General features: G+C 45.0%; 1 protein-coding gene across 3 annotated transcripts in view; it reads right to left on the reverse strand.

The window, feature by feature from the left end:
* The window catches only part of PTPRK (protein tyrosine phosphatase receptor type K), a 755,588-nt gene that overhangs the window by 41,473 nt on the left and 688,524 nt on the right, over positions 1–25,591 (reverse strand). Inside the window, exons 16-19 of one of the 3 annotated variants that reach the window (XM_060239139.1) lie at positions 7,359–7,394; positions 4,826–4,837; positions 2,689–2,876; positions 968–1,055 (exon numbers count right to left, since the gene is read on the reverse strand). In XM_060239139.1, coding sequence (XP_060095122.1) covers positions 968–1,055; positions 2,689–2,876; positions 4,826–4,837; positions 7,359–7,394 — 324 coding nt within the window. Of the gene's footprint in view, positions 1–967; positions 1,056–2,688; positions 2,877–4,825; positions 4,838–7,147; positions 7,395–25,591 lie in introns of those variants that run through there. The other 2 variants (XM_060239131.1, XM_060239123.1) reach the window with 2 other exon arrangements.

Consider the following 25,591-nt stretch of genomic DNA (forward strand, 5'->3'; position numbering starts at 1 on the left):
TGCTTCTCCACTTAACTATGAAAGTGATCTTTCGAAGCCTCCATCACTTTCAAAGTGCAGATGAGCATCTGACTTTGATGAGTTAAGAATCTGGCCCACAAAAATGTCTAGCTCATGAAAGAAACAATAAGAACATTTGAAACTTTATTATTTGATGCATTTTCATACGATGACAGCTCACTCCAAAGCTGTCAGCTGTTTTCCCAATGGTGCCATGATTGCAGGTTCTATAATTGTTGAAAAATTGTAATCAAATTTTGTTTGTGCTTTGATCTTACCTATTAAAATGTTACTCATGAGATTAGCAGGATTCTTAGATTCTAATCATTGCTGTGCATTACTACTAGCCAGCTAAAAATTGGGCACAAGGTAGGGATATGACATTAAAAGGTTAATTTAAAATTTAAAAGGAAAAAAACCACAGAGAACATAGTGTAAGGTCTAATGGACTTGTGAATGGGTCACAGCAGGAATAAACAGAAATCCTAATCTTCCCCCTTGACTGAACTCTTGTACAAATGAAAAAGCTTGCACAACTGATTTCTGTTAGTTTCCCCGTTTTTTTGCTGCAACCCCTTGAACCATGTCACACTTGGCTGAGTACTTTTGAGAGGCTTCAGGGAATTGTAGGGGGAAGGAAAAGAGACTTGTTCTCTGAATATGCATTAGTTACCATTCATGGCCTCAAATAACTTTACCTAACATGTAGTAGGAACTTTCAGAGAGCATTCCTTGGATGATATCAGATGCTACACTGGGCAAAATTAACACAAGGAAAATAACAAAACCTGGACACTTTGCACTGGTGAAATGGATCAAGTAGCAAATTTATACGCAATATTATTTACATACATTATAGATAGACAGACAGATAAACACACATTATACATAAACATTATATATGTGTATTTTCACCTACAATGCAATATTTGTCAATGTGATTAAATATCTACTATTATAGACTTACATGCTATAATATTTCCATATCTATTCTTTGTTCTGTTTTGATCCTTTTTTGCCACATCCCAAGAAGCTGACTGCCCTTCAAAGAAACTCTTTTTAAAGAGAAAGAAACAGACATCATTTAAGCAATATTCCTTTTTAAATTCTTATTTTTCCAGAAAATTACAAATAAAGTAAGACTATAAAATTAAAAACAGTAAAAGTGTGAATAAAATACTCCTGTGGAGACATTATTTGCATTATACTGCTAAAAACAAACTTGGCATTTCTTTTAAAAATGATACAAGATAGGTAGGTTCCCATTAATGGCCAAAAGTGAGTTGTTGCCAAAACAGTATTTTCTGAGTGAGCTATCACATAGTAAAAATATTCTACAGAACAACCGGTGGGGCATCCCATGAACTGAGAGTAAAAATAACTGTTTGTATTTATTGCCAAGGGACATTGTCTTATTTCACCTTACTGATCATTAATGAACACTAACATAAAATATAAATAATAACAGTAATTATTCTTGTGAGCTGCTTCTGTCAAGGATATCCACTGAACAAGAATAATTCAGTTGTGTACAACTGAAGAGAAGGAATCACAGGCCATGTATCTGAATTTGAAATAAGGATTTAACAAGAGACTTTACACATTTTTCTTGTATGGCAACAGATACAAAATTAGATGAAATATAAGAAAATTAGATGATTTTCACCACAAATTCAATTCCTTGGTTATCCATAGTCATAGTTAATACTTAACTTCATAGGGCCAAGTGTACAGTTGGCTCCATGGATGGTAGAAAAGGGGAATTCAAGCTCCTGAGGACAGGACTGGCCCGTGGGTCTCTGGCACCCTAGGCAGGTACCCCCACATCGCCCCCCCGCCTCCTCCTTCCCTCCACTTCCTTTCCCATTTGCCCCCTGCCGCCCCAGGCAAGCATTTAGTTTTCCTTCCTCCCCCCACCACACTGCTGCTGCTGCAGCCACTATCCCCCTCCAGCCCGCCGCTACCCCTCTGGCCCGCTGCCCCCCACACCCTCTGGCTGTTTGCCAAGCTCTACTCACTCTCCCTCCCTCCCACACCGCTAGCCAAACTAAGGCCTGTTGGCTACTCACTGCCCGCGCCTGTGCATTTTGACTCAACAAAATGCGCAGGTGCGGGCTGTGAGTAGCCGACAGGCCTTAGTTTGGTGAGCAGTGCAGGAGGGAGAACGAGTAGAGCTCGGTCACCGGCCAGAGGGTGTGAGGGGCGGCAGGAGCAGGCTAGAGGGGTGGCAGCGGGCTGGAGGGGGATAGTGGTGCAGCAGCATGGGGGGGGGGAGGAAGGCAAGCTAAGTGCTTGCCTGGGGCACCAGGGGAGCCCCATTTGCCGCCCTTTGCCTCCCGGCACTCTAGGCAACCGCCTAGTTTGCCTAGCAGCAGGGCCAGCCCTGCCTGAGGATGTCTCCTTGGATGCTAATTGCAGTTTTCAGGCAGGCTGTGCTATAGTCTGCACTGCCCTCCTCTGATTTTTTTGTCCTTTGTAATGCAGCCTGAAGCAATGGGACTCACTGGTTCACTTTGAGTTTATTTCATTAACTAATGTCTTATTGAGAAGTGATCCTTTTAAAAAATTAATCCCATTAAACATTCATTTCAATCTTCTTGTAATTAAGAACCCTCAATGCAAACAAGAATCTCAAAGGGCCTCTCTGTCTTCAGTCACTTTAAAAAAAGGAAGTACTGACATTTTTACCTCATATTCTTCTTTAAAACCATAGCTGTCAGATGTTTTCATGAGGTTAATATGCTGCAGCAAATCAGCCACTCTGATAGCAGGATGCAGTTGGCCTGTCTGGTAAGGGGACTCCGTTCCTTCACAGAGGTACCGAGGCACATCTAACAGGCGACTTGACTCTGCTGTCGCAGCACTGTGGTTCTCATCTGTGGTTGTAAGATCCCAGAGAATACAGTAAAGTTCAATAATAGTGAAACTTAAAATATATGAGCTACAATCTGGTTTTAAATTAGCTCACTGCAGAACTTTCCAAAGGTTTGGGTGCTATCATTTCACATTTAACAAAAAACATGTAGGCAACAATTGTATTTTAACTATATATATATATATATATATATATATATGTTTTTTTTTAAAAAAATACTGCTCTTTACAAACACTTTGCCAGAAGACTCAAGTTTATTCATCTTCAGAACACAGTTAAAACCGCCTGATTCTCAATTTGAGCTGGCCTCCTTAGTCAACACGAGTAACCTGAAAAAGCTCACTGTCCAACACATTTTGAACACAGCTTGACTGGATCTGCTGGTTGTATTGTGTTATTACAATCTCCACAGGATCCACTATTTTTTATGATTATGTAATAGCTTTCCATTAATTGTGGCTTTGGAGTCAACTGCTTCAGGGTTTTTGAAGTATTGTACAGATTCACTTATCTATCTACGCATGACCATAAAATGCTTCCAGCAAAGTTCTAAATGTTTGTTTGGACCTAGGTACACTTTATACATTACAACTGTCAAAACAATGGATGCACCTTTGGAGATATCTGGTGGAAATTTCTTGAGCAATTTCTGGCAATGATTGCATATAAACAGCTCACCCTGAGTGGCCATGTGGAACAATTTAAACATGCCTCCACATGGGATGACTGTAAGATGATAATATGCAAAACACTACAAGTGCATATTCTGTTCTTAGAGTCATGTTCCATAATTAATAGTGAAGGATTTTAAAGGTATTAGACAACCATCATAACTGTCATGCCCTGAATGTGCACTTCCAGAGCCATCTCAGTGTCCACATAAAAGTTGCATATAATTTATTAGCCTGAAAAAGCAAAATGTTAACCAAAAATTAATGAGACTGTAATAATACAGTTGTACACAATACAGTATGACCAAAGCTACTCCATATTAGCATCACAGATTCCACTGAAGTACCTTTTTTCCACCATTCAAGCACCACAATGGTGCCATCAAGTTGCAGGTGACTTATGATAACCCCATAGGGCTTTCAAGGCAAGAGATGAATAGACGTGGTTTGCCATTGCCTGCCTTTGTAGCAGCTCTGGACTTCCTTAATGGTCTTCCATCCAAATACTAACTATGTCAGACCCTGCTTAGCTTCTGAGATCTGACAAGATCAGGCTAGCCTCGGACATGAAACAGAACTACTGATTTTATATCAAGGGAAATCCTGCTCTGTTTAGATAAGCACATGTTTAAAATAATTATTAGACAGATTGATGTTGTCAAGGTGAATACTAGAATAGACCTTACTAGCATTATGAAGCTAAAACTTAATTCCTTTCTGGTCAGAGTTACTCTGACTGACACCATTTCATAAGAGCAGAAATGAAGAGAAATACGGATAGTCCTATTGCACATGACAGATCTTTGAAGGCAAAAGGTCTATATACTAATGTTCTCAGCTTCTATTGTTATTGTGCTAAATGCTGAAAAAAACATACAGATGATATAATCAGTGATTAGAAGATTCTAATTTTAAATTACAGTTTTGAGAACCTTCTCCTCCTAACCTGATCCATTTCCATTAACGAAACAGATTTGTATTTGACTGCACTAACCTATTACAGGATCTGATACCAAAACAGGTTCCAACATGGAACACTAAGCATCAGTCAAATTAATATGCTGGGAAGGGCAATCATGTTCTTACAATAAAGTAAATAAGCCAGCTCCTTAAACCATCACAAGAGTTTTTAATTTCAGTGTGTGTGTGCCTCATTAAACCAAGTAATAGTATGAATAACATGTCAAAGTCAGTTTAAATATCATGCTTTTCTCATTAAGCCACTGCAACAAAAATAGTTTCACTGGCAGCTTGACATAGTTTTTTCTCATATACTTACCAGTTATAGGGACTGTAATCATTGAGGCATAAAAAAGAAAATGAAACAAACATTTTTGAAGTCTGCCTTAAATTAGAAACTTGTGGAATTAAAAATCATAGAAGCTTCAGAGCAGTAGTAACTGAAAAAGCTTCTATAATTTTAGGGCCACACAAAAATTACCATGCCATTTTAAAACACCACACAAAAACACACTTCAAAAGGTATTACATAGACAAAGTACTTTTTAAACATAAACTTATGAAACTATTTGTTATTAGAGACTGCAGTGGAAGGAAACACCAGGTATATATTAAACCAAAATGACAAATGAGCAGTATCAAGTATTTGATACATCTATAGGCTACGGTGAACTCCAGCTAGGACCCATACTGCTTTTTGCCTCACAAAAATAATATTTGTAATGAGCAACAAAACGGATAACTATACTGTGATATGAATGCATGCAGAAACTGTCAGGCTGCCTTTCAGTTTTGCCCTGGGGCTGCTCTTCACAGCTGCTGTCTCACTGAAGTTCTAACAAATTAACCTTTGCATGTCAAAAGATTTGTTTCACCTAACCAAGTTGGAGGTTTTGATAGCTCTAATGTCACATCAAATAGGCTTGTTTAGAGACTTTATGACAGTAAGGGTCTCGATGAAAAACGTTAGGAAACAGCACCCCATCAGCAAGCTTAGTTTTATTAATTATGTAAAGATGGGTATTGTAATTTGAGATTTTAAATATTGATTTTTTTTTTTTACTAAATAACTGGAGCCAGAGTGGGCATTTTGATAGACTGGGCATTCTGATAGATAGATCTGGACCTATGTCCAAGTACATGAAGCCCATGGTGGATCTTTGGAAAGTCACTGGTTGGTCTCCAAGGAACAGTACAATTAATAATACATAGCTAAAGGGGCCCAGAGCTCTGGACTTGTATATCTCAAACAGAGTTATGTCACACAGAAAGTTATTCTGGATTTGGGCACTGGAGTTTTGTGGGGTGCCTATATCTGCCTGACCTGAGACATGGGGTTTTGCTATTCATTGTCTTACTTTTTTTACTGTTCGATGGGAGGAGGGGGTTGTAAGCTGCCCTGAGTCCACTCATGGGATAGGGCTGGGTATAAATTAAGTAAATAACTAACTAAGAGGATTTTTTTAAAAAAAATTTGAAATGTCCAAATAGGGGGAAAAATGGGTTGGATCTTGTCTTTCTGTTCCAGTAATCGCAGCACTGTGTTCTGGTACATGATTGTTCCCTCCAGTGGAAGAACCTCCAGCAGCCAAGTCTACACTTACTGCTGAGAGAAAAGGGCACATTTAGTGGAACAGATTAACAGGATCTAACCTCATACATCCCACTGTGTGTGCTCTAAACTTCAAGAAGCAAGTAAACTAACACTTAAGTTCCAGGACAAACTCTCTCCACCTGACTTATAGTTCAAAATCTGTCATTATCTGTAAAGGATACATGAAACACACACACACATTAATAATATAATAGACTTTTATTCCTATTCCCATACTTCTGCATAATTCTAGAAAACCTGTCACTTTTGAACAGTAATGGGGGCAAGCTCAGCTGGCAAAGGGAGTAAATGAATAAATGTAATTTAAACTGCATATAGATAAGGAGCCAAGTTCAATATTTGCATGATTTCAGTTCTGCAGTATAAATGAAATAGCACAGTATAGGACTGATCCAAAACATGGGAGAGGTTTTTGAAAATTCTTTTGTTCTTTGGGCACATTCAATTTCTGTTGACTTCTGAGAGGGCAGGTGCAAAAATGGATGAAATTGGTTGTGGAGTGGGAGCATTCCCTTCTCTTTTACCTGACAGATCTGGCACTCTTCAGAGCCCCAATCAGCTGCTGCTTTGATAGCCATCACACAGTCAAATCAGTTACAAGGTGCCACTATCCTTAGGCAGAGCACAATGTAAATGAAAATAAAAAAATGGCATTGAAGCAACAGCAGCAGTAAACCGAGGCTGCAGAGAACACACAACAAAGAAAAAGCTTTTTAAGGGAACATCTTCCATGAACAGTGCTGAAATCATTGACTTCTGAGAGGGCAGTTGCAAAAATGGGTGAAATTGGTAGTGGAGTGGGAGCATTCCCGTCTCTTTTACCAGACAGAACTGGCATTCTTCAGAGCCCCAATCAGCTGCTGCTTTGACAGCCATCACACAGTCAAATCAGTTACAAGATGCCACTATCCTTAGGCAGAGCACGATGTAAATGAAAATAAAAAAATGGCATTGAAGCAGCAGCAACAGTAGCAGCAAACCGAGGCTGAAAAGAACACACAACAAAGAAAAAGCTTTGGAAGGGAACATCTTCCATGAACAGTGCTAAAATCATTGACTATTTGGTGCAGCCCTAGGAAGACAGTGCTGCAAATACTTGAATATTCAGCAGGTCTATCTTTTTGACTGGAAACAAGCCCCTCCAGCAGGCAATAAAATAATTTATTGGAAAGAGTTATGAATCATGCAAGGAAGTGAAATCCATGAAGGAATGGATGAAGAAGGACTAGGTCCTCACCTAATACAGCGGTCGGCACAAGTGGATCATTTGGCACTGCAGGAAAACAAAGCTCATGAAGAAATACATTACCTTCAATTGGTATGTGTATATATAAATATACATACATATATCTTTTAAAATACAGAGGTTTTTTTTTTCAAAAATCACATATCTATTTATCTTGTTAATACAAACAGAAAATATATAATCCACTTATTTGAAACAATATCAGCATATGCAAATTTATAAAAAAAGGCCTAATGGAGTCAATTTAGACATCTGAAAGCATTTGCTGTTTAAAAGCTACACAGAGTAAATCTCAGGTAGATTTGCCAGCACAGCTGCCAAAGTCTAATTGGAACAGTTAGAAAGCAATTGCTGCTGCTTTCAAAAACTTAGTACTATGCCAAACGCACACTGCATTTTTCACAGGACATGGCTCAAATAGATTCATTTGAAAGTGCAGAGACAGGTTAAAGCGGAGTTACATTAACTGAGGCACTCATCAGCAAGTTCCCTTGATGGAAGTGAAACATCAACAAGCATTTAAATTAACGACAAAGCTTCTCAGTCTTCAGCTGCTGAGTAAATTATGTATTACATAATGATAGTGAGTAGTTTTATGCATCACTTCCACCAGTGCAGTTGTCTCAAAACAGACATTATGGCCACCATATGGCTGTTCCACATGGACCAGTATCTGAAGTAAGAGTATCTGCACTGGGCCTCTATCTATCTCTAGATCAGTCCACTACTTGGAGACATCAAAGCACAGAGAAAATTACAACCATTAAATTGTATACTTTGGTCCAGTCAAAAACAGGCAATATGTAACACATATACATAAGAAGTATCATGTTGGATCAGACCAAAGGCCCATCTAGATTAGCGTTCTGTTCACATAGCAGCTGACCAGCTACCTCTAAAGTGTCTGAAACAGCATCCTTCTGCCCATGCTCCCCAGTGACTGATCTAAAGAGGCATATTGCTTCTGGTACTGGAGAGGGTAGATATCCATCCTGACTCGTAGTCACTGATACTTGTATCCTGAATGCAACCTGGCATGCATTATAGTACCTAACAAATTTCAGCTCACAGAAATAACCATACTAGGAGAAAGAAAGAAAGAAAGAAAGAAAGAAAGAAAGAAAGAAAGAAAGAAAGAAAGAAAGAAAGAAAGAAAGAAAGAAAGAAAGAAAGAAAGAAAGAAAGAAAGAAAGAAAGAAAGAAAGAAAATTTCTACAGCATGGGGGCATTGAGGGCAATGTTGTTGCTTTGGGACTCCATTCTGGTAGAACTATTATATTTTACAATATTATTACTAGCTGTTTCCCAGTATTAAATTACAAAATAAACAGGACATGACATGGTAAGAAACAGTATAAGCATTATAATGTATTGACCTTCATATCAGCACATCTCTTGGTTTCTGAGCGGTAATTCACTTTGTATTTGTCACTCAAAATGGATTGCATAAAAGATGATTTAACAAGCAAATTTTTTAACATGGAAAACAGAGCTGCATTTTCCTGTAACTGTTGTTCACAGAGTGGTCACCTGTGCAATCAAACATGGGTACTGTACATGCACACTCCTACTGTGGAAAAGTTTTTGAAGCTCAAAAAATGCCTAAGATGCTCTGTCCATCTTTTCAAGTGTGGTATCTATAGAGGAATGCCCTTCCCTCTCTTCCTCTCTGCTGCCACTATACAGATTGTCAGATCTAGTTTAGAGCTCACAGTGGGACTACAAAGGTGACCACTTGATGAATAACAATTACAGGGAAGTACAACCTTGTTTTCATTGTTGTGGTACCTGTGCAGTCTCACATAGGAGAGTAGCAAGCTGATTTACCAGTCTTAGGAAGGCAGGTGTAAGCTCTCAGTTGGATACAGACTATAGAACTACTGCTCTTCCCACTGCCATGTCTCTTGTAGCCTCTATGTCCATCAAGAAATAATTGGCAAGGGCACATAAAAAAGATCATGGTGCAACCTTGCAGATAGAGTCAATAGAGATCCCAACTAGAGACTTCGGGGGGCATTCTGGAGGTGGATGGGGACGTCATGCAGGGAAAGCTCTGGTGTTTGGGCAAAAATCTATGGTTTTTGTTCTCAAAACCATGTTTGCAAATGCCTAGGAAGAAAGGGTGTGGGAAGCCTAAAGGCAAGCAGCCGGCACCCAAGGCCCCACCAAAAAGGCCAGCCCTCCTTTTATTTTCTTCCGATGAGCTATTCTGCAAAGGCTTTCGACTTTGGAAAAGGTGGTGGGCATTCCTTCCTCGCAGAGGTCAGGCTTGGGAAAAACCTCTAAGGTGGCATTGCAGGCTGATATATTAACTAGGTTGTCCATCCTTGAAGGCAGGTCTGCAGAACTTGGTGCTTGAGGAGTCGAGGGCACTGGTGGTGCAGATGGAGGTGCAGCTTTGTTTCCAGCGGATGCTGAAGCAGGGCCAGCACTGGTGCCAATTGGATCCAGGGGTAAGGCTGGAGGCACTACACAGTCATACATGGGCATGGCTTGGCCATGGGGTCCTTGGAACCCCGCTTCTCAGGCAGTGCCAGGTGCTGCTGCTGGGGCTTCAGGTACCTCTCCCCCCATGGCACGGGTCTGCAGCAAGCTTGGTCATGGTCAATGGGCCAGTTTGGCCCCTATGGACCCTGGCCTGTGGCCTGTCAGCAAGGGAGCCATGCCCCTTTTTTGGGGGATGGGGCTGTTCCCCTAAGTTCGGTGCTGCATAGGGGTCGGTCCCATTTACTGCCATGCCTTTCGGGGACGTAGCGTTACCTTTAGACGATCATTTGTTGCCTGCAACAAAGGATAAGATCCTAAAGGGTGAGTATGTTGACATTTTCTCCCTCCTCTTCCATGAGTTGGAGAAGAAAGATAAAGAGGAGCTGGATGACAAAGAAAGAGAAATTGAAGAAGCGCAAAGTGCACTGGACTTGGGCCAATTGGCTGCCAGGGTTTTTATATATTCTGGTGTGGTTGCATGCTCCCAGCCTTGGTGGGCGGCTGCGCTCATTCAGTATATGGATATCATTTATAAGGGGTATACGATGTTTAGTGGGCCCGCCTGGATTCAATATGATGAAGAATTCAGGATGAAGGCCGCTTTGTACCCTTCCCTTCAGTGGGATTGCATCCACCACCAGTTGCGGCTTCAGGTCATGTCTCTGGCACAACCAAATTTGGGTGACCGCTCTGACAGTGGTCATTTGGTTGCTAGGACATCAGCTACTTCTTCTGCTTCGTCATCCTCTTCCCACAGTTCCTCAGGGCAGGCGGTTCAACCCCGCTTGCTTTGCTGGGAGTTTGGCTCCCAAGGAGTGTGCAGCAAGAAAGCTTGTCAGTTCAAGCATGAATATCCCATGTGTGGTGGCCCGCACTCCTTAAGTAACTGCCCCAGAGCCCAGCCACATAAGGGCCAAAAGAGACACGGTGGTGGTGGAAGTACTTACCAAGCTGGAAAGGAGGCCCAGTCCGATAAAGATGGGACCTCTTGAGCAGTGGCTGTATAGGTACCTGCGAAGAGCTGATAGGGTTTACTTGTTAAATGGTTTCATGTTAGAATTCCTTTTCAGGGTCCCCGGGCTGCATTTCGGTCTGGGGACCTTAGTTCTATTAAAGGTTTAGTGCATGTAGTTAAGGATAAGATTGCCAAGGAGTTAGCAGAGGGCAGGATTTTGGGCCCATTTCTTAATCCTCCAGTGCCTAGCCTTAGGGTTTCCCCCTTGGGAGTGGTGCCAAAGAAGGCGCCTAGTGAATCTCGTTTGATTCACCACCTTTCCTACCCCAAGGGTGCGTCAGTTAATGATGGGATTCCTGAGCATTTATTCTCAGTTAGGTATACCAGCTTTGATCAGGCCGTGGGTGTTGGGGGGCAGAGATGCCTAAATGCAATATTAAGTCTGCGTTTCGCCTTCTACTGCCATCCAGCTGATTTTGAGCTTTTAGGATTTTCCTTTGAGGCGCAATTTTACATGGACAGAACATTGCCAATGGGCTGTTCTGTCCCATGTGAGGCTTTTGAGTGTTTCAGCATGTTCTTGGAATGGGCTGTTGACGAGAAAGTTGGATCTCAGGATGTTGTTCATTATTTGAATTACCTCTTTGGGGGTCCTGCAGGGACTGGGTGTTGTGCACGGCTGCTGCCTGCAGAACTGGGGGTTCCGTTGGTGCAGGACAAAATGGAAGGTCTGGCCCAAAAACTTATATATTTTTTTAGGGATTGAGCTGGATACTCTGGTGCAACTGTTCAGAATTCCTATTCAAAAAGTGGAAGATTTGAAGAGCAGGATTAATTCCTTCCTTCTTAAGAAAAAGGTCACATTGCTTGAGCTCTAGCAGCTGGTTGGGCATCTTAACTTTGCTTGCAAAGTGGTTACTCCTGGACGAACTTTTCTTCGTAAGCTATGTGATGCTGTGGCAGGCCTCTGCCTGCCCCAACATAGAACACGGGTTACCAGCAGCATGAGGGAGGATTTAAGGGTATGGCAAGAATTGAGGTGGAGCTTCAAGTCATGTCTGATGCTGCTGTGTCTTTAGGTTTTGGGGTTTATTTCCGCGGACATTGGTGCACGGACGCATGGCCAGAGTCATGGGCTCAGGCAGGTTTGAAACGAGATTTAACGTTTCTTGATTTTTTCCCCCATTTTTGTTGCAGTTTGGCTGTGGGGGAATTATATGGCCAATCGCACAATTCATTTTTGGTGCAATAACATGGCAGTGGTCCATGTCATTAATTCCCTTTCATTCAAATCTCAAAGGGTTATGAAATTGGTGAGGGCCTTCACTCTGCGCTGTCTGCGGCTTAACATACTGTTTTTAGCAAAGCGTGTTCCTGGGGTAGATAACGGGGTAGCTGATGCTCTCTCTTGTAAACAGATGGAGAGGTTTCGCCAGTTGGCCCCAGATGCCGATCGAGAATCGGCGCCAATGCCCCAGGAGCTATGGCTGATTGGAGAGCTGAGGCCTGCAGAGCAATAGCCTCTGCCATTGCACCTAGCACTAGGAAGTCTTATGAATGTGTTGGGTGGCAGTTTGAGGACTTTAGGGCTGAGGTAGGGTATCACATTATTTGGCCCCACCCGATGGAGCAATTGCTCCACTACTGTGTTTCTTTAAAAGGTAAGGGATTGGCCGTGTGATCCATTAGGGACGCCTGTCTGCTTTGGCTTTTGCTAGCAAGGCGTTGGGATACAAGGAGGAAACAGCAGACTTTCGGCTTTGAAAGCTGCTGGAGGGATGGGCCAGAGAGGCTGGGACTAATCTTGATACTAGGAAGCCTATTTCCCCTCTGATTCTTAAGGGTTTGGGGCACAGTGTGTGCATCTTATTTTGAGTCTGCACTGTTTCATGCTGCTTCCTTGGTTGCCTTTTTTTGGCCTTTTTTTGGCCCTTAGAGTTAGTGGTGGTAATGCTTTGTTGCTACGGGATCTGAGGTTAGTTGAGGGTAAAGCGGTCATTACTGTTCAATGCTCTAAGACTGACCAGTGTCGCAAAGGGACTGTGTTGGAGCTAGGCAAGTGCTCTGAGCTTGAGCTGTGCCCAGTTTCCGCTTTGGCTGCTTATTTGGCAGTTCAGAGGACCAAGGAGGGGTTTTTGTTTTGTCACTTTAATGGCAGCCCACTGACAAAGCATCAGTTTTGGGCTGTGACTTCCCGGGCTTTAGCTAAGCTGGGGTTGTCCAGGGTGTGGTTTGGTACCCACTCCTTTAGAATTGGGGCAGCCTCTACAGCTGCTTCCCTGGGATATCCTTCTTCCTCCATTCAGCGCCTGGGCTGTTGGCAGTCATCGGCCTATAAATCTTATGTTCGCTCTTTGCTCAGTTCCTAGCTTCATTGTTTGTAATTGAGATGTTATGGTTCTTGCTTCTAGTATGACTGTTTTTTTCTTTTTAGATGCTGTTGTTCCTGGCCAGAGGAGCCGAGTTCTCATCTGTGGACACAGCTATGTGTTTTGGGTCGCACATCAGGCTTTGAGAACTTCAGTCGGTTCTCAGCTGGGACTCAGCCAATATGTTACTGTTGAATGGCGGGGGCACCGGGGCCTGGCCTGCTGCCATTGTTATTTCATGGGAATGTGGGCCCTCCTCTTGAGGTTTTAATCATCCAACTGGGAGGGAATGATCTAGGGCTAGTAAAAGGCAAGGCTTTGGTCTTGCAGGTCTGTGGGAATTTTTGGTACATTAGGGAGAGATGGCCCGGGACCACTATAATTTGGTCAACCATGATCCCCCACCTTGTTTGGCATAGTGGTTGGGACCCTGCAGGTATAGAGAGGACCCTTTATAAAGCTAACAAAGTAATTAGGAAGGCATTGGAAGGGGGGTTGGGCCACTTTCTGCCCCACCCGGATATTTCTACGAAATTTCCTGACCTCTACAAAGGGGATAAGAACATAAGAGAACATAAGAGAAGCCATGTTGGATCAGGCCAACGGCCCATCAAGTCCAACACTCTGTGTCACACAGTGGCAAAAAATTTTATATACACACATACACTGTGGCTAATAGCCACTGATGGACCTGTGCTCCATATTTTTATCTAAACCCCTCTTGAAGGTGGCTATACTTGTGGCCGCCACCACCTCCTGTGGCAGTGAATTCCACATGTTAATCACCCTTTGGGTGAAGAAGTACTTCCTTTTATCCTTTTATCCGTTTATCCGGGATGGGGTGCATCTCTCTGAAAAAGGTAACATGCTTTTCTTGAGAGATCTCTGGCAAGGGCTGCGGGTGGCCTTGGGCCTCCTGGTGGGTACTAAGCCCTAAGGAGAGACTTGGCCTTAGTAGTGGCAGGTTGTTAATCGGTTTATGGTTCTATGCAGCTAGGGGAGGACCAGAAAGCATCCCCCTTTTGGGGAGTTAGCGGGCTGGCAAGATCAACCTTAGGGTTTGATGATCTGGGGTGTGAGAGTGCAGACTGTCCTGGAGGCTCGACTAGAGGGTGCCTTCCATTGAGATGTGCGCCTGGTGGTTGAGCCCTCTGGGGCTTGCCTCCTTGCTGGGCCGGCCTGGCGGGAGCTGTGCCACACAGCTCCGGCTGGGGGGCTGGGTCTCTCACCCGCTAATGGCAGAGGAGCGATCTGTTGAGACCCCTGGCCCTGACCAGGCCGCAGTTCTTGTTGGCCTTGCTGTTTAATATTTATTTATTTTTCGCATTTATATCCCGCTGTCCCCACCGAAGCAGGCTCAGGGCCGCTATAGCTTAGTTATACCAATACCTTGTGTTCGACTCTTCATTCCAACTTGGAGGGCAATTTGTTTCTAGCAGCCAGCAGCACGCTGCTAGGCTGCTGGAACGTCTTTGCCTCTCTGGGAGGATACGGAGGATTTTGGAAGCCCATTTGGGTGCACTTTTGAGGGGGCGGGGCTTGCTGTGCTAGCAGCAGTTCCATCTGCCCCCTACCTCAGTCTCCAGGCTGAGATCAGCCCTCCCTCCTGCCCTGTTTGTTATGTAAGCAAGTGCTGGTCGCCTCATGGTTTGGGGGGCTGGGTAGGAATTTTTTGCTCCCCAGCTGATTGGCAGTTTGCTGGGGTGTTTTTTCGCCTACCCTACATAGCAGGTCAGTGGATTGTGGATTTGGCTATAGTGAGGTGCTGTTAAATAGGTTGGTCACTTTAGTTTGGCAGGTTGTTAATGAGTTTATGGTTCTATGCGGCTAGCGGAGGACCAGAAAGCATCCCCCTTTTGGGGAGTTAGGGGTCTGGCAGGATCAACCTTAAGGTTTGATGACCTGGGGTGTGAGAATGCTCGACTAGAGGTGCTTTCCATTGAGATGTGCACCAGGTGGTTGGGCCCTCTGGGGCTTGCCTCCTTGCTGGGCTGGCCTGGCAGGAGCTGTGCCACACAGCTCCAGCTGGGGGGCTGGGTCTCTTGCCCGCTAATGGCAGGGGAGTGGTCTGTTGAGACCCCTGGCCCTGACCAGGCCGCAATTCTTGTTGCCCTTGTCGTTTATTATTATACTTAATAAAGTGGCCCTTATTTATACCAATACCTTGTGTCCGACTCTTCATTCCGACTTGGGAGGCAATGGGATCTAGGAAGGAGATTAAAAGGTTATTGTCTTTTTAAAAGGGTTTCATTCTGTCAGGGCAGAAAATATGAGCTTTATGCACATCTAAGGAGTAGAGGGCTTGGTCTTTGTCACCCTGTGGTTGTGGTTATAGCAATGGTAGGATGATATCCTGGTTTAGATGGAATTTGGATGTTACTTTAGGAAGAAATTGGAGTGAACTATGAAGGACTATTCTGGTGTTCAATACTTTCAGAAAAGAGGGTTCATGTTGCAGTGTCTGCTATTTGCTGACTGTAACGTACTCGAAGCGGAGACGAGAGTAGGGCAACATAGTTTATTAGGAGCACATTGCAAGAGAGAGAGCACGCGGGCCGGGCCCCGCTTATATACAATTCCCGGTACAGCCTACTGGGTCGGTCAGGCCAATCCTGACCTGTTGAACTACCCGCCGCAGCTGTTGATTGGCGGGTGATTCCGCGCCCTGCGCTGGAGGCTTCTGGGACAGCCCCGTTGCCTCTGCACTGGGCGCATGTTGTTACTGATACACTACACCCCTCCCCCCCTAGTTAAGGAACATAGTCCTTGAGATACGCGGGAGGTCGGCGCTCCCGAGTGGACCGTCTAGGGAGGTCTGGTGGGGGAGGCGCTGCTTCCGCGGTTGGTGCTTCGGCGGCCCGTGGTGTGGCCGGAGGTGGCGGGGCCGGCTCAGCGGGTCTTTCGGGCTCGGACCGTTCTGGTGTTCCCTGCGTCGGCGTGATGGGCGTTGGGGCCTCGTCCTCAGGTCGGCTCTCGGTTGGCCCCTCCCCGGACCATGCCTCTTCTGTGTCCACCGGCTCTTCCGGTAGCGTGCGGCGGCGCAACTGGTCTATGTGCCGCCGTAATACCTTGCCCCCCTCGGTTGATATATCATAGTGGCGGGACCCCGTCACTCGTAGAACTCGGCCCGCCACCCAATCCGGCCCCCTTGCGTAGTTCCGGCGTAAACTGGGTCGCCCGCAAAGAACCCCCTGACTGCGTCCCGAACCTCGGGGCTCCCGCGGGTGTCTGACGCCCGGTCGGGGTGTAGTCTGTCCAGTCGGGTTGTCAGCTTGCGTCCCATTAGGAGCTCTGCCGGGCTCACCCCTGTGACCGGGTTGGGGGTGACCCTATTGTCGAAAAGGAATGCCGCTAATCGGTGGTCCCAGTCACCCTGCACAATTCGGCCCAGGGCTTCTTTCGTGGTGCGGACCATCCGCTCCGCCTGGCCGTTGGTGGCTGGGTGGAAGGGGGCAGATCTTATGTGCCTAATCAGGTATCTATGGAGGAACGCCTGGAAGTCTGCAGACGTGAACGCGGTCCCGTTGTCTGAGACTATGGTGTCCGGGATACCGTGTGTGCATAAGACCCTGCGCAGCGCTCGGATTGCGGCGGCGGATGAGGTGGACCCTACGGGGATGACCTCCAACCACTTGGTGTAGGCGTCCACTATTATCATGAAGATCTGCCCCTGGAATGGCCCCGCGAAATCGAGGTGTAGTCTCGACCATGGTTTCCGGGTTGACTCCCACCTAGTGGCGGGGGCGCTGGGAGGCTCGGGCCGCGACTCTTGACACGTTTGGCACCGTCGGACCCAGCTCTCTATCTCCCCATCCATCCCCGGCCACCAGACGTAGCTTCTGGCCAAGGCCTTCATTCGGACTATACCGGGATGGGTCTCATGTAAGGATTCTAGGACCCGCTTTTGCAGCGGGGGCGGGATCACCACCCTACTTCCCCATAACAGGCACCCCCTGTGGGCTGCTAGTTCCTCCCTCCTGGTCTTATATGGCTTGAATTCTTCCCCCATGTTCCCCTCCTGCCAGCCCCTCACCACCCAGTCGAGCACCCGTGCTAGTGTCTTGTGTTTCTGGGTGGCCTTGGTGACCTCCGCTGCGTGTAGGGGCGGCTCCGGGAGGCTCTCCATTAGCATGACCTGGTGTGCGGGGGCGGGGTCTGGACCCGTTTCCGGAAGCGGCAAGCGGCTGAGTGCGTCCGCGTGACCCATAGCCTTGCCGGCCCTGTGTACCAGTGTGTAAGTGTAGGAGTTGAGGAATTGGTTCCACCTCAACACGCGCTGCGACAGTATTTGGGGGGTTTGACGGTCGGGGGCCAGCAGACCTAAGAGGGGCTTGTGGTCCGTAGCTATGGTGAACCTCCACCCATACAGGTATTCATGGAACTTGCGGACCCCCGCCACGATTGCCAGAGCCTCCTTGTCTATTTGCGCGTAGTTGCGCTCGGCTGGTGTCAGTGTGCGGGAGTAGTATGCGACCGGTACCTCCCTCCCGTCGGGGAGTTGGTGCCCCAGGACTGCTCCCACCCCGTATGGCGACGCATCGCAAGCCAGGATGACGGGGAGGCCCTCGTCAAAATGGTGGAGCACCGCATTAGACACCAAAACATCTTTGACTGCCTGAAACGCGGCTGCTTGGCGTTTGCCCCAAACCCAAGGGGCTTTTTTGTCCAGCAGGCGGTGCAGGGGCTCTGCTAGGGCCGCCTTGTGGGGGAGAAATGAATGGTAAAAGTTAAGCACTCCCAAGAAGCTTTGTAGCTCCGCTTTGCAAGTGGGGGCTGGCGCTTTCACAATGGCTCGGGTCTTCTCTTCCGTTGGGTGGATTCCCGCTGCGTCTACGGCGAACCCCAGGAACTCCACCCGTGGGACCCCCAACAGGCATTTCTCCCTCTTGACTTTGAGCCCCGCTGCCTGGAACCGGCGGAGTACCTCTCTTAGGCGGTTGCCGAATTCTTCGGGGTCCGGGGCGGCGACTAGCACGTCATCAAAAAACGGCTGGACTCCCGGGATCCCTTTCAGGAGAGCGTCCATTATACTCTGGAAGATCCTGGGAGCGACACTAACCCCGAATTGAAGCCTCCTCACCCGGAAGGCCCCCCTGTGTGTCACTATAGTTTGGGCTTCCGCCGTCTTAGCATCTACCGGGAGCTGTTGGTAGGCCTGTGCCAGGTCCAGCTTCCCGAAGATCTTTGACCCCGCTAGGGCAGCCAGAACGTGGCTCACCACCGGCACTGGGTAGGGGTTATCCTGCAGTGCCTTGTTTATCGTGCATTTATAGTCTGCACAGATCTGCACCTCCCCGTTTGGCTTGATAGGGGTTACGATGGGGGTCTCCCAGGTGGCATAGTCCACAGGCTCCAGGACTCCCTGGGCTGTGAGGCGGTCTAGTTCGGCCTCTATTTTTGGCTTTAAAGCGAACGGGACCCTCCTCGCCTTGAGCCGAATCGGCCTGACTGTGGGGTCTAGCGGTAGGGAGATGGCCGGCCCTTTGTAGCTCCCTAGAGAACCATCGAACACGTCAGGGAACTCTTGGCATATCTCCCCGAACCCCCTGGGTGTTAGGGTTTGCCCCACCCCTTCCACCCGGATCCCCAAGGGTTTGAACCACGCCAGTCCTAGCAGGGTGGCAAGCTGGTGCTTTACCACCAGGATGTCCAGCGGGCCGTAGAAGGACCCCCGCTCGACTTGCACCCGCGCCCACCCCGCGATTTGCACCGGATTCTTCTGAAAGTCCCGGAGTATGAAGTTCGCCGGCCTTAGTTGCAGCCGCTGGGGGGGACACAGCTTCCTCAGGGTTTCCTCCGCTATAATGGAGATGGAGGAACCAGAGTCCACTTCCATTTGGCAGGGGTTCCCTTCGATGAGGACCGCCATTTTGATTTTATCGGGGGTGGAGAGGGGCAAGTTCAGTACCTGCAGGGACGTGGAGTCCGTGGAGTGGAACTCCGCCGACTCGTGATGCGTGGTCGGCCTCCGGCGGTTGGGCTTGGCTCGGCAACCCCTCGCAATGTGGCCCGTTTTTCCGCAGCTCCGGCAGTCCCAGGTCCGGTATCGGCAGTCCCGCCTGTCGTGGGGGTCGCCACAGCTGGCGCACTTGGTGGCCGGGACCCTCTCCGTCGCTGGGGGTCGTTCGGCCGCTCGGGGGCGTTGGGCGGCTCTGCTGGGTGGCCCGGCTGGGCGGCGCAGCTGGTGGGCTTCTTCCTCCTCTGGGCAGTCGTGGTCCAGCTCCTCGTGGTGGGCGGCTTCTGTCCGGGCCTTGGGGAAGGTCCTGGAGGTCCTCTCGAACGCCACCGCCTCGCTGAAGGCGCTCTGGAGGGTGAGCTCTTCTTTGGCGAAGAGCTTCTGCTGGAGCCTCTCGTCGCGGAGGCCCCACGTGAATCGGTCGGCCAGGGTGTCTTCCAGCTGGGGGAAGTTGCAGTTCCCGGCGATCTTGCGGAGGGCCGCCAGGTAGTCGGCGGCCGATTCCCCCACTGCCTGGTCCCTTCTGTGGAACAGGAACCGACGGGCCACCCGCGAAGGCTGTGGCGAGAAATGGCCGGTGAGGAGTCTGATGATCTCCTCGTAGGACTTCTCCGTGAGGCGGGCGGGAGCCGAGAGATCCTTGGCGATCTCGAACGTGGCTGGCCCGCAGACGCTCAGGAGAACGTCCCTCTTCGTGCCGGCGTCGGTGACCTTGTTGGCCCTGAGGTAGAACTCGACCCGCTCCGCGTAGGACTCCCAGCCCTCGGGATTGGCGGGGTCGAATGTCTCGATGTAGCCGGTGGTTCCGTTCTGTGTGGCCATGGCGGCGGCGGTCAGGACTCGTGGTTGCCCTAGATCTCCGTGGTAGCCGCTGAGGCTAAGATCCCATCCTCGTCGCCAGTGTAACGTACTCGAAGCGGAGACGAGAGTAGGGCAACATAGTTTATTAGGAGCACGTTGCAAGAGAGAGAGCACGCGGGCCGGGCCCCGCTTATATACAATTCCCGGTACAGCCTACTGGGTCGGTCAGGCCAATCCTGACCTGTTGAACTACCCGCCACAGCTGTTGATTGGCGGGTGATTCCGCGCCCTGCGCTGGAGGCTTCTGGGACAGCCCCGTTGCCTCTGCGCTGGGCGCATGTTGTTACTGATACACTACACTGACCCTTCTAGTTGATATGATGGCAATCAGAAACTTTGTTTTCATAGTGAAGAGATGTAGAGAGCAGGTTGCCATGGGTTCAAATGGTTTGTCCGTGAGTTTGTGTAAACCAATTTTTATTGTTTTTGCAATATATTGAAAAAAAATCATCAATCATACACTTAAAATAGTCAACCAATACACTACAAAATTCCCTCCCCCCCATCACCTCTATTTCATGACCTCTGCTGGTATTTAAAATATAGAAAAAACAGCATAAAGGTAAAATTCAAAATTATAGAATCTTCACTAAAAATTATAGTTACCTCAACACAAGATGAACAAAGAATATATAATAATTATTATATTTAACCTCATAATTGACTTTTAATCTAGCTAACTTACATATTAAAGCAAATATCAATGTTTACAACTACATCTTCCCTTTAAAAATTCAGTTAGTATTATCAAAAATCACTAAGTGTCTCTTCACTTTCCATTGTTTTTCAACATAATTTTGAAATTTCTCCCATTCATCTTTAAAGTTCTCTAAATTGCATTCTTTTAAGATTTTAGTAAGTTTGTCCATTTCACTCCTGTTTAGTACTTTTAAGATCCAGTCTCATTTCTCTGGTATTTTATCTTGCTTCCACATTTGCGCATACAATGTCCTCGCAGCTGAAAGCAGATACCACAACAATGTTTTATCTCGCTTTGGAAAGCTTTCCATTTGTAATCCCACCAGAAAGACATCTGGTGCTCTCTTGATACTGTAGCCCAAGATTTTTGAAATCTCTTGTTGAATCATTTGCCAAAATTGTTTCGCCTTTTCGCAAGTCCACCACATGTGGTAGAAAGAACCTTCATGTTCTTTATACTTCCAACACCTATCTGAAGCTTGATTATTCATTTTTGCTAGTTTCTTAGGTGTCATATACCACCTATACAACATTTTCAAACAGTTATCTTTTATATTGTAGCACGTCGATATTTTCATAGAGTTCTTCCATTGGTGTTCCCAGTCTCCAATTGTATTTCTTTATTAATATTTATTGCCCATTTTATCATTTAAGGTTTCACCATTTTGTCTTCTGTAGACCATTTCAATAACAACTTATAAATCCTTGAAATCAATTTTTCATCTTTACCCAACAGCATTTTTTCCATTTCTGTTTGCTCATGCCTTATACCTGTATTTCTGATGTCATTCTCTACTAAGCTTTTAATTTGTTACAGTTGATACCAATTAAATTTGTCCTGTAAGTCTTCAACTGGTTTCAATTCCACCTTGCCTCCCTGGATTTTTAGCAGTTGTTTATATGATAACCATTTTTCTTCCTGTGGATCTGAAGACAAATTTATAACTTCTGTTGGCACAATCCAAAGTGGTTTTTTCTCATCACCATATTTGTTATATTTTTTCCAAGTAATCAACAAGTTCCTCCTTATGTAATGATGTGAAAAAATCCATCCATCTTCTCCTTTCCATAATACATATAGGCATGCCAACCAAAAATATTTCCATGGCCTTCTAATGCCAATAATTTTCTATGAAGCAATCTTATCCAGTCCTTGATCCATACCAAACAAATTGCATCATGGTATAACTTTAAGTCAGGCAGTTGGAAGCCACCCCTTTCTTTTGCCTGTCAGAATTTTCATTTTGATTCCAGGTTTTTTACCCGCCCATACAAATTCTGAAATCTTTTTATGCCAGAGATTAAATTGTTTCTTGTCTTTCACTATTGGAATAGTTTGAAAACAAACAAACAATTCTTGGTAGAATATTCATTTAATTGCAGATATCCTCCCCAGCATGGACAAATTCAGTTTGTTCCACTTTAACATGTCTTCTTCAATTTTACGCCAAAGCTTTTCATAGTTGTTCTTATATAAATCAATATTTCTCATCGTAATCTCCACACCTAAGTATTTTACTTTTGAGGTAACTTCACATCCAGTAATGCTTTGTAACTCTTTCTGTTTGCTTAATGACAAATTCTTATATAGGATTTTCATTTTTTCTTTGTTTATATGGAAGCCCGCCAGCTCTCCATACTTTTTAATTTTATTTAACAGCTAGGGCGTCACTTGTAGTGGATTTTCATTAATAAACATCACATCATCTGCAAAAGCCCTATATTTATAGGAAAAACCTTTCAGTTTCAGCCCCTCTATTTCTTTATCCTCTCCGATTTGCATCAGCAAAATCTCTAAAGTCATTATGAATAACAACGGAGATAGAGGGCATCCGTGCCTTGTACCTTTGCTGATTATCATTTGTTCTGTCAGATCTGCATTCACACAGAGTTTAGCTTGTTGATCTGTATAGATTGCCTTGACCATTCTTATAAAATCATCTCCTAATTTCAATTTCTCCATCACTGCAAACACAAAGTCCCAATGAAGATTGTCAAAAGCTTTTTCAGCATCAGCAAAGAATAAAGCTACCTTTTTTTCTGGATGTTTCTCATAATATTCTACAATGTTTATTACTGTTCTAATAGTGTCTCTGATTTGCCTTCTGGGGAGAAAACCTGCTTGCTTCTCTTGAATAGAAATGTTCAAATGATGTTTGAGTTGTTCTGCTAGTATCCTAGCAAATATTTTAAAGTCATTATTAAGTAATGAAATCGGTCTATAATTTTTGACATTTGTAGCATCTTTTTCTTCTTTCGGTATCAATGAAATAACTGCTTCCTTCCATGTATTTGGCACCTTCCCATCTTGTCTAATACTGTTCATCAGTTTTTGAAGTTTTGGTACTAGTATTTCTGCCAGAACTTTATAAAATTTTGCTGAAAAACCGTCAGGACCTGGAGCTTTACCTAATTTCATTGAACAGATTGCTGCTTCAATTATTCCTTTTTCAATTGGTTCATTTAAAGTTTTTTCCATACTTTCTTTTAAGGGGTTCTTTGCAAATACGCTTCTATTTTTTCTTTATTAACTTGTTGACCTTTAAATAATTTAGCATAATATTTGTAGAATTCCCTTTTAATTCCAGCTTGATCCACAATGTCTTTACCTTCCGATATAATTCTGTTTATAAAATTTTTCTCCCTTTTTTTCTTCATTTGCCATGTCAAATATTTTCTTGGTTTACTAGCACCCTCGAAGGATTTCAGCTATAGCCTTTTTAGGTTCCATTCCACCTCTTTATTCAGTAAATGTCTCAGTTGACTCTGTAAAATTGTCATCTCTCTCAATATTTTCATGTTTTCCATTAGCTTACAGTCTTGTAGTATTGCTTTCTCCTGCATCTTCTTAATAGTAGCATCTTGGTCCTTAACTTTAGCTTCTATCTCCTGTGTCTTCTGTGCTGTTGCTTGTGACTCTTTTTTGAGATTATCAGTCTCTTTTTTAATCACTTTCTTGACTTCCTCAGCACTGGAGTTTATTTCTTTAGTTAGTTTCTTCTCACTTCCAGTTATTAAATCTTTCATTACCTTCACCAGTCTTGCCTCCATAGTATCCAGTTTTTCTTGAACTTGTTTGGCCATTTTTCCTTCTCCCACAGAGGCTGCTCTCAGATGTGTAAGACTTGGTCCCAATTTCTGGTCAGACATCACTGTCCTCCCATTGCATCTAATGGGTTCTTGGGTTGATTTCACCAATCAGCAATCTGATGACAGAGTTCAATAGATTAGAGCATGCCCTTCCCAACAAGCCCAAAATCGCCGTCCTCTGAGCTCAAGATATTAATTTTTAAAGTTCTTTATTTTTCCAAAATGGTGGCCATGATTTTTCCAAGCCCCTTTTAAAAAAAGTTTTCCTTTTCCCAGTACCCCTTATAATTTAATTTCAAACATATAGTCCAAATTGTTTTACCTTTTTGGGATGATTCACGTCAGTTTTGTAATTTTTTAAAGTCTCCTTCAATTTTAAAAATGAACCTTTGACCCTTCTTTAATGGCCGTCGATGTTCCTCTATGATTTCTGGCTCTAGAGAAGACCCAGATGCTTAGAAATTTCTCCTCTTTCGATGTTTACTTCCTGACTCTCTGGCCATTCTCATTCTCAATGGTTGGTAATCCTGCGATAGTTATAAGACGGCACTTCCTGTGTCGTCTTGAGAATCAGCAACTCTGTTATGCCGGGTTTTTTTTTTCCAAAGCCACAGGTATATCAAACAGTTATTTTTCTGCACTTTTCTGCTTATCTTTAACTCCAAAAACTCCAATTTTACCCCCTTCTACTTCTTCTTGACTTTATGTTCTTACAGTTAGTTTCAGATCTTAAATCTTTTATTTTAAAAGTCTTATTTTAGTCCCGGAGTGATAGATAACGAAAGTCTATTCTTCTTTATATTGTTCACTTCTCCTTCAGATGTTATTGTAGTCCATAGAAAGTTGGAGTCTTGGTGAATTAATGTCAATTTAATGACTCCGAAGATCCTTTGTAGATGATGGAATGCAATTCTTCATCGGGGACTCTTCAAAGTCGAAAAGGAACCCCGCTGGGATCCCTCGTCAGCCAAAGTAAGACCCCTCAAAATTCTTCAAGCATGTCTTAAGACAGTTTCCTTACTGGAAAATGTAGGCAGCAGGTGTTGGAATCACCTTTTATGCCCAAAACAAAGGCTCCGGTCTGCTCCTCCTAAAAGAAGCAGGTCAATTCGCCATCTTCCAACTCCAGAAGTCTCATTTGTCCGTGAGTTTGAAAGCACAAGTGATAGGCTCCACTGTGGAAAAGAAGGCTGGCCTGTGTGAAATTGTTTTAGTAACCCCTCAAGGAATATTTTCAATTCCCTTTCAGCAAAGAGGCGGATGTACCTTCATTATGGGACATATGACAAGTTCTAAGATTTGATCCTTAGCCCATGTACAGAAAGACTTTTATCTGGCAAAATAAGAGTCCCAGGTAGCCAGTTTCCTAGTATTAAGCAGAACCTCTTTTACATGTTTGGAAAACTGGCAGTTTGTCATTGAATATGCCTCACTGCTAAAAGCAAGTTGCTAATGGTTAAATGAAGTAAGAGACCCTGCAGAAGAAGGTTGAGTTCCTGGGGAAGGAAGATGCACCTGTTAAGAGATCTAGCTAGCAATGCTGGGAACCATATTTGTTTCAGCCAAAAGGAAGGTATTAAGATGGATAATGTGTGTTTCTGTGTCATTTTGTAAAGGACCCTGGGGATTACCACTGGTGGAGAAATATGCATAGCAGGCCTCCTTCCACTGGATCTAGAAAGCATTTCCTAGAGTGTTCAGGTCCCATATTTGGCAAGACATTTGAGGTGGTTTGAACAGCAGACATCTTTGAAGACTGGGGAGCGGGAAGGATTTGGGACGTTACTTTATCTCTTGGTTTTGCAGG

This window comes from Heteronotia binoei, chromosome 1 (genome assembly GCF_032191835.1).
Source record: "Heteronotia binoei isolate CCM8104 ecotype False Entrance Well chromosome 1, APGP_CSIRO_Hbin_v1, whole genome shotgun sequence".
NCBI lineage: Eukaryota > Metazoa > Chordata > Lepidosauria > Squamata > Gekkonidae > Heteronotia > Heteronotia binoei.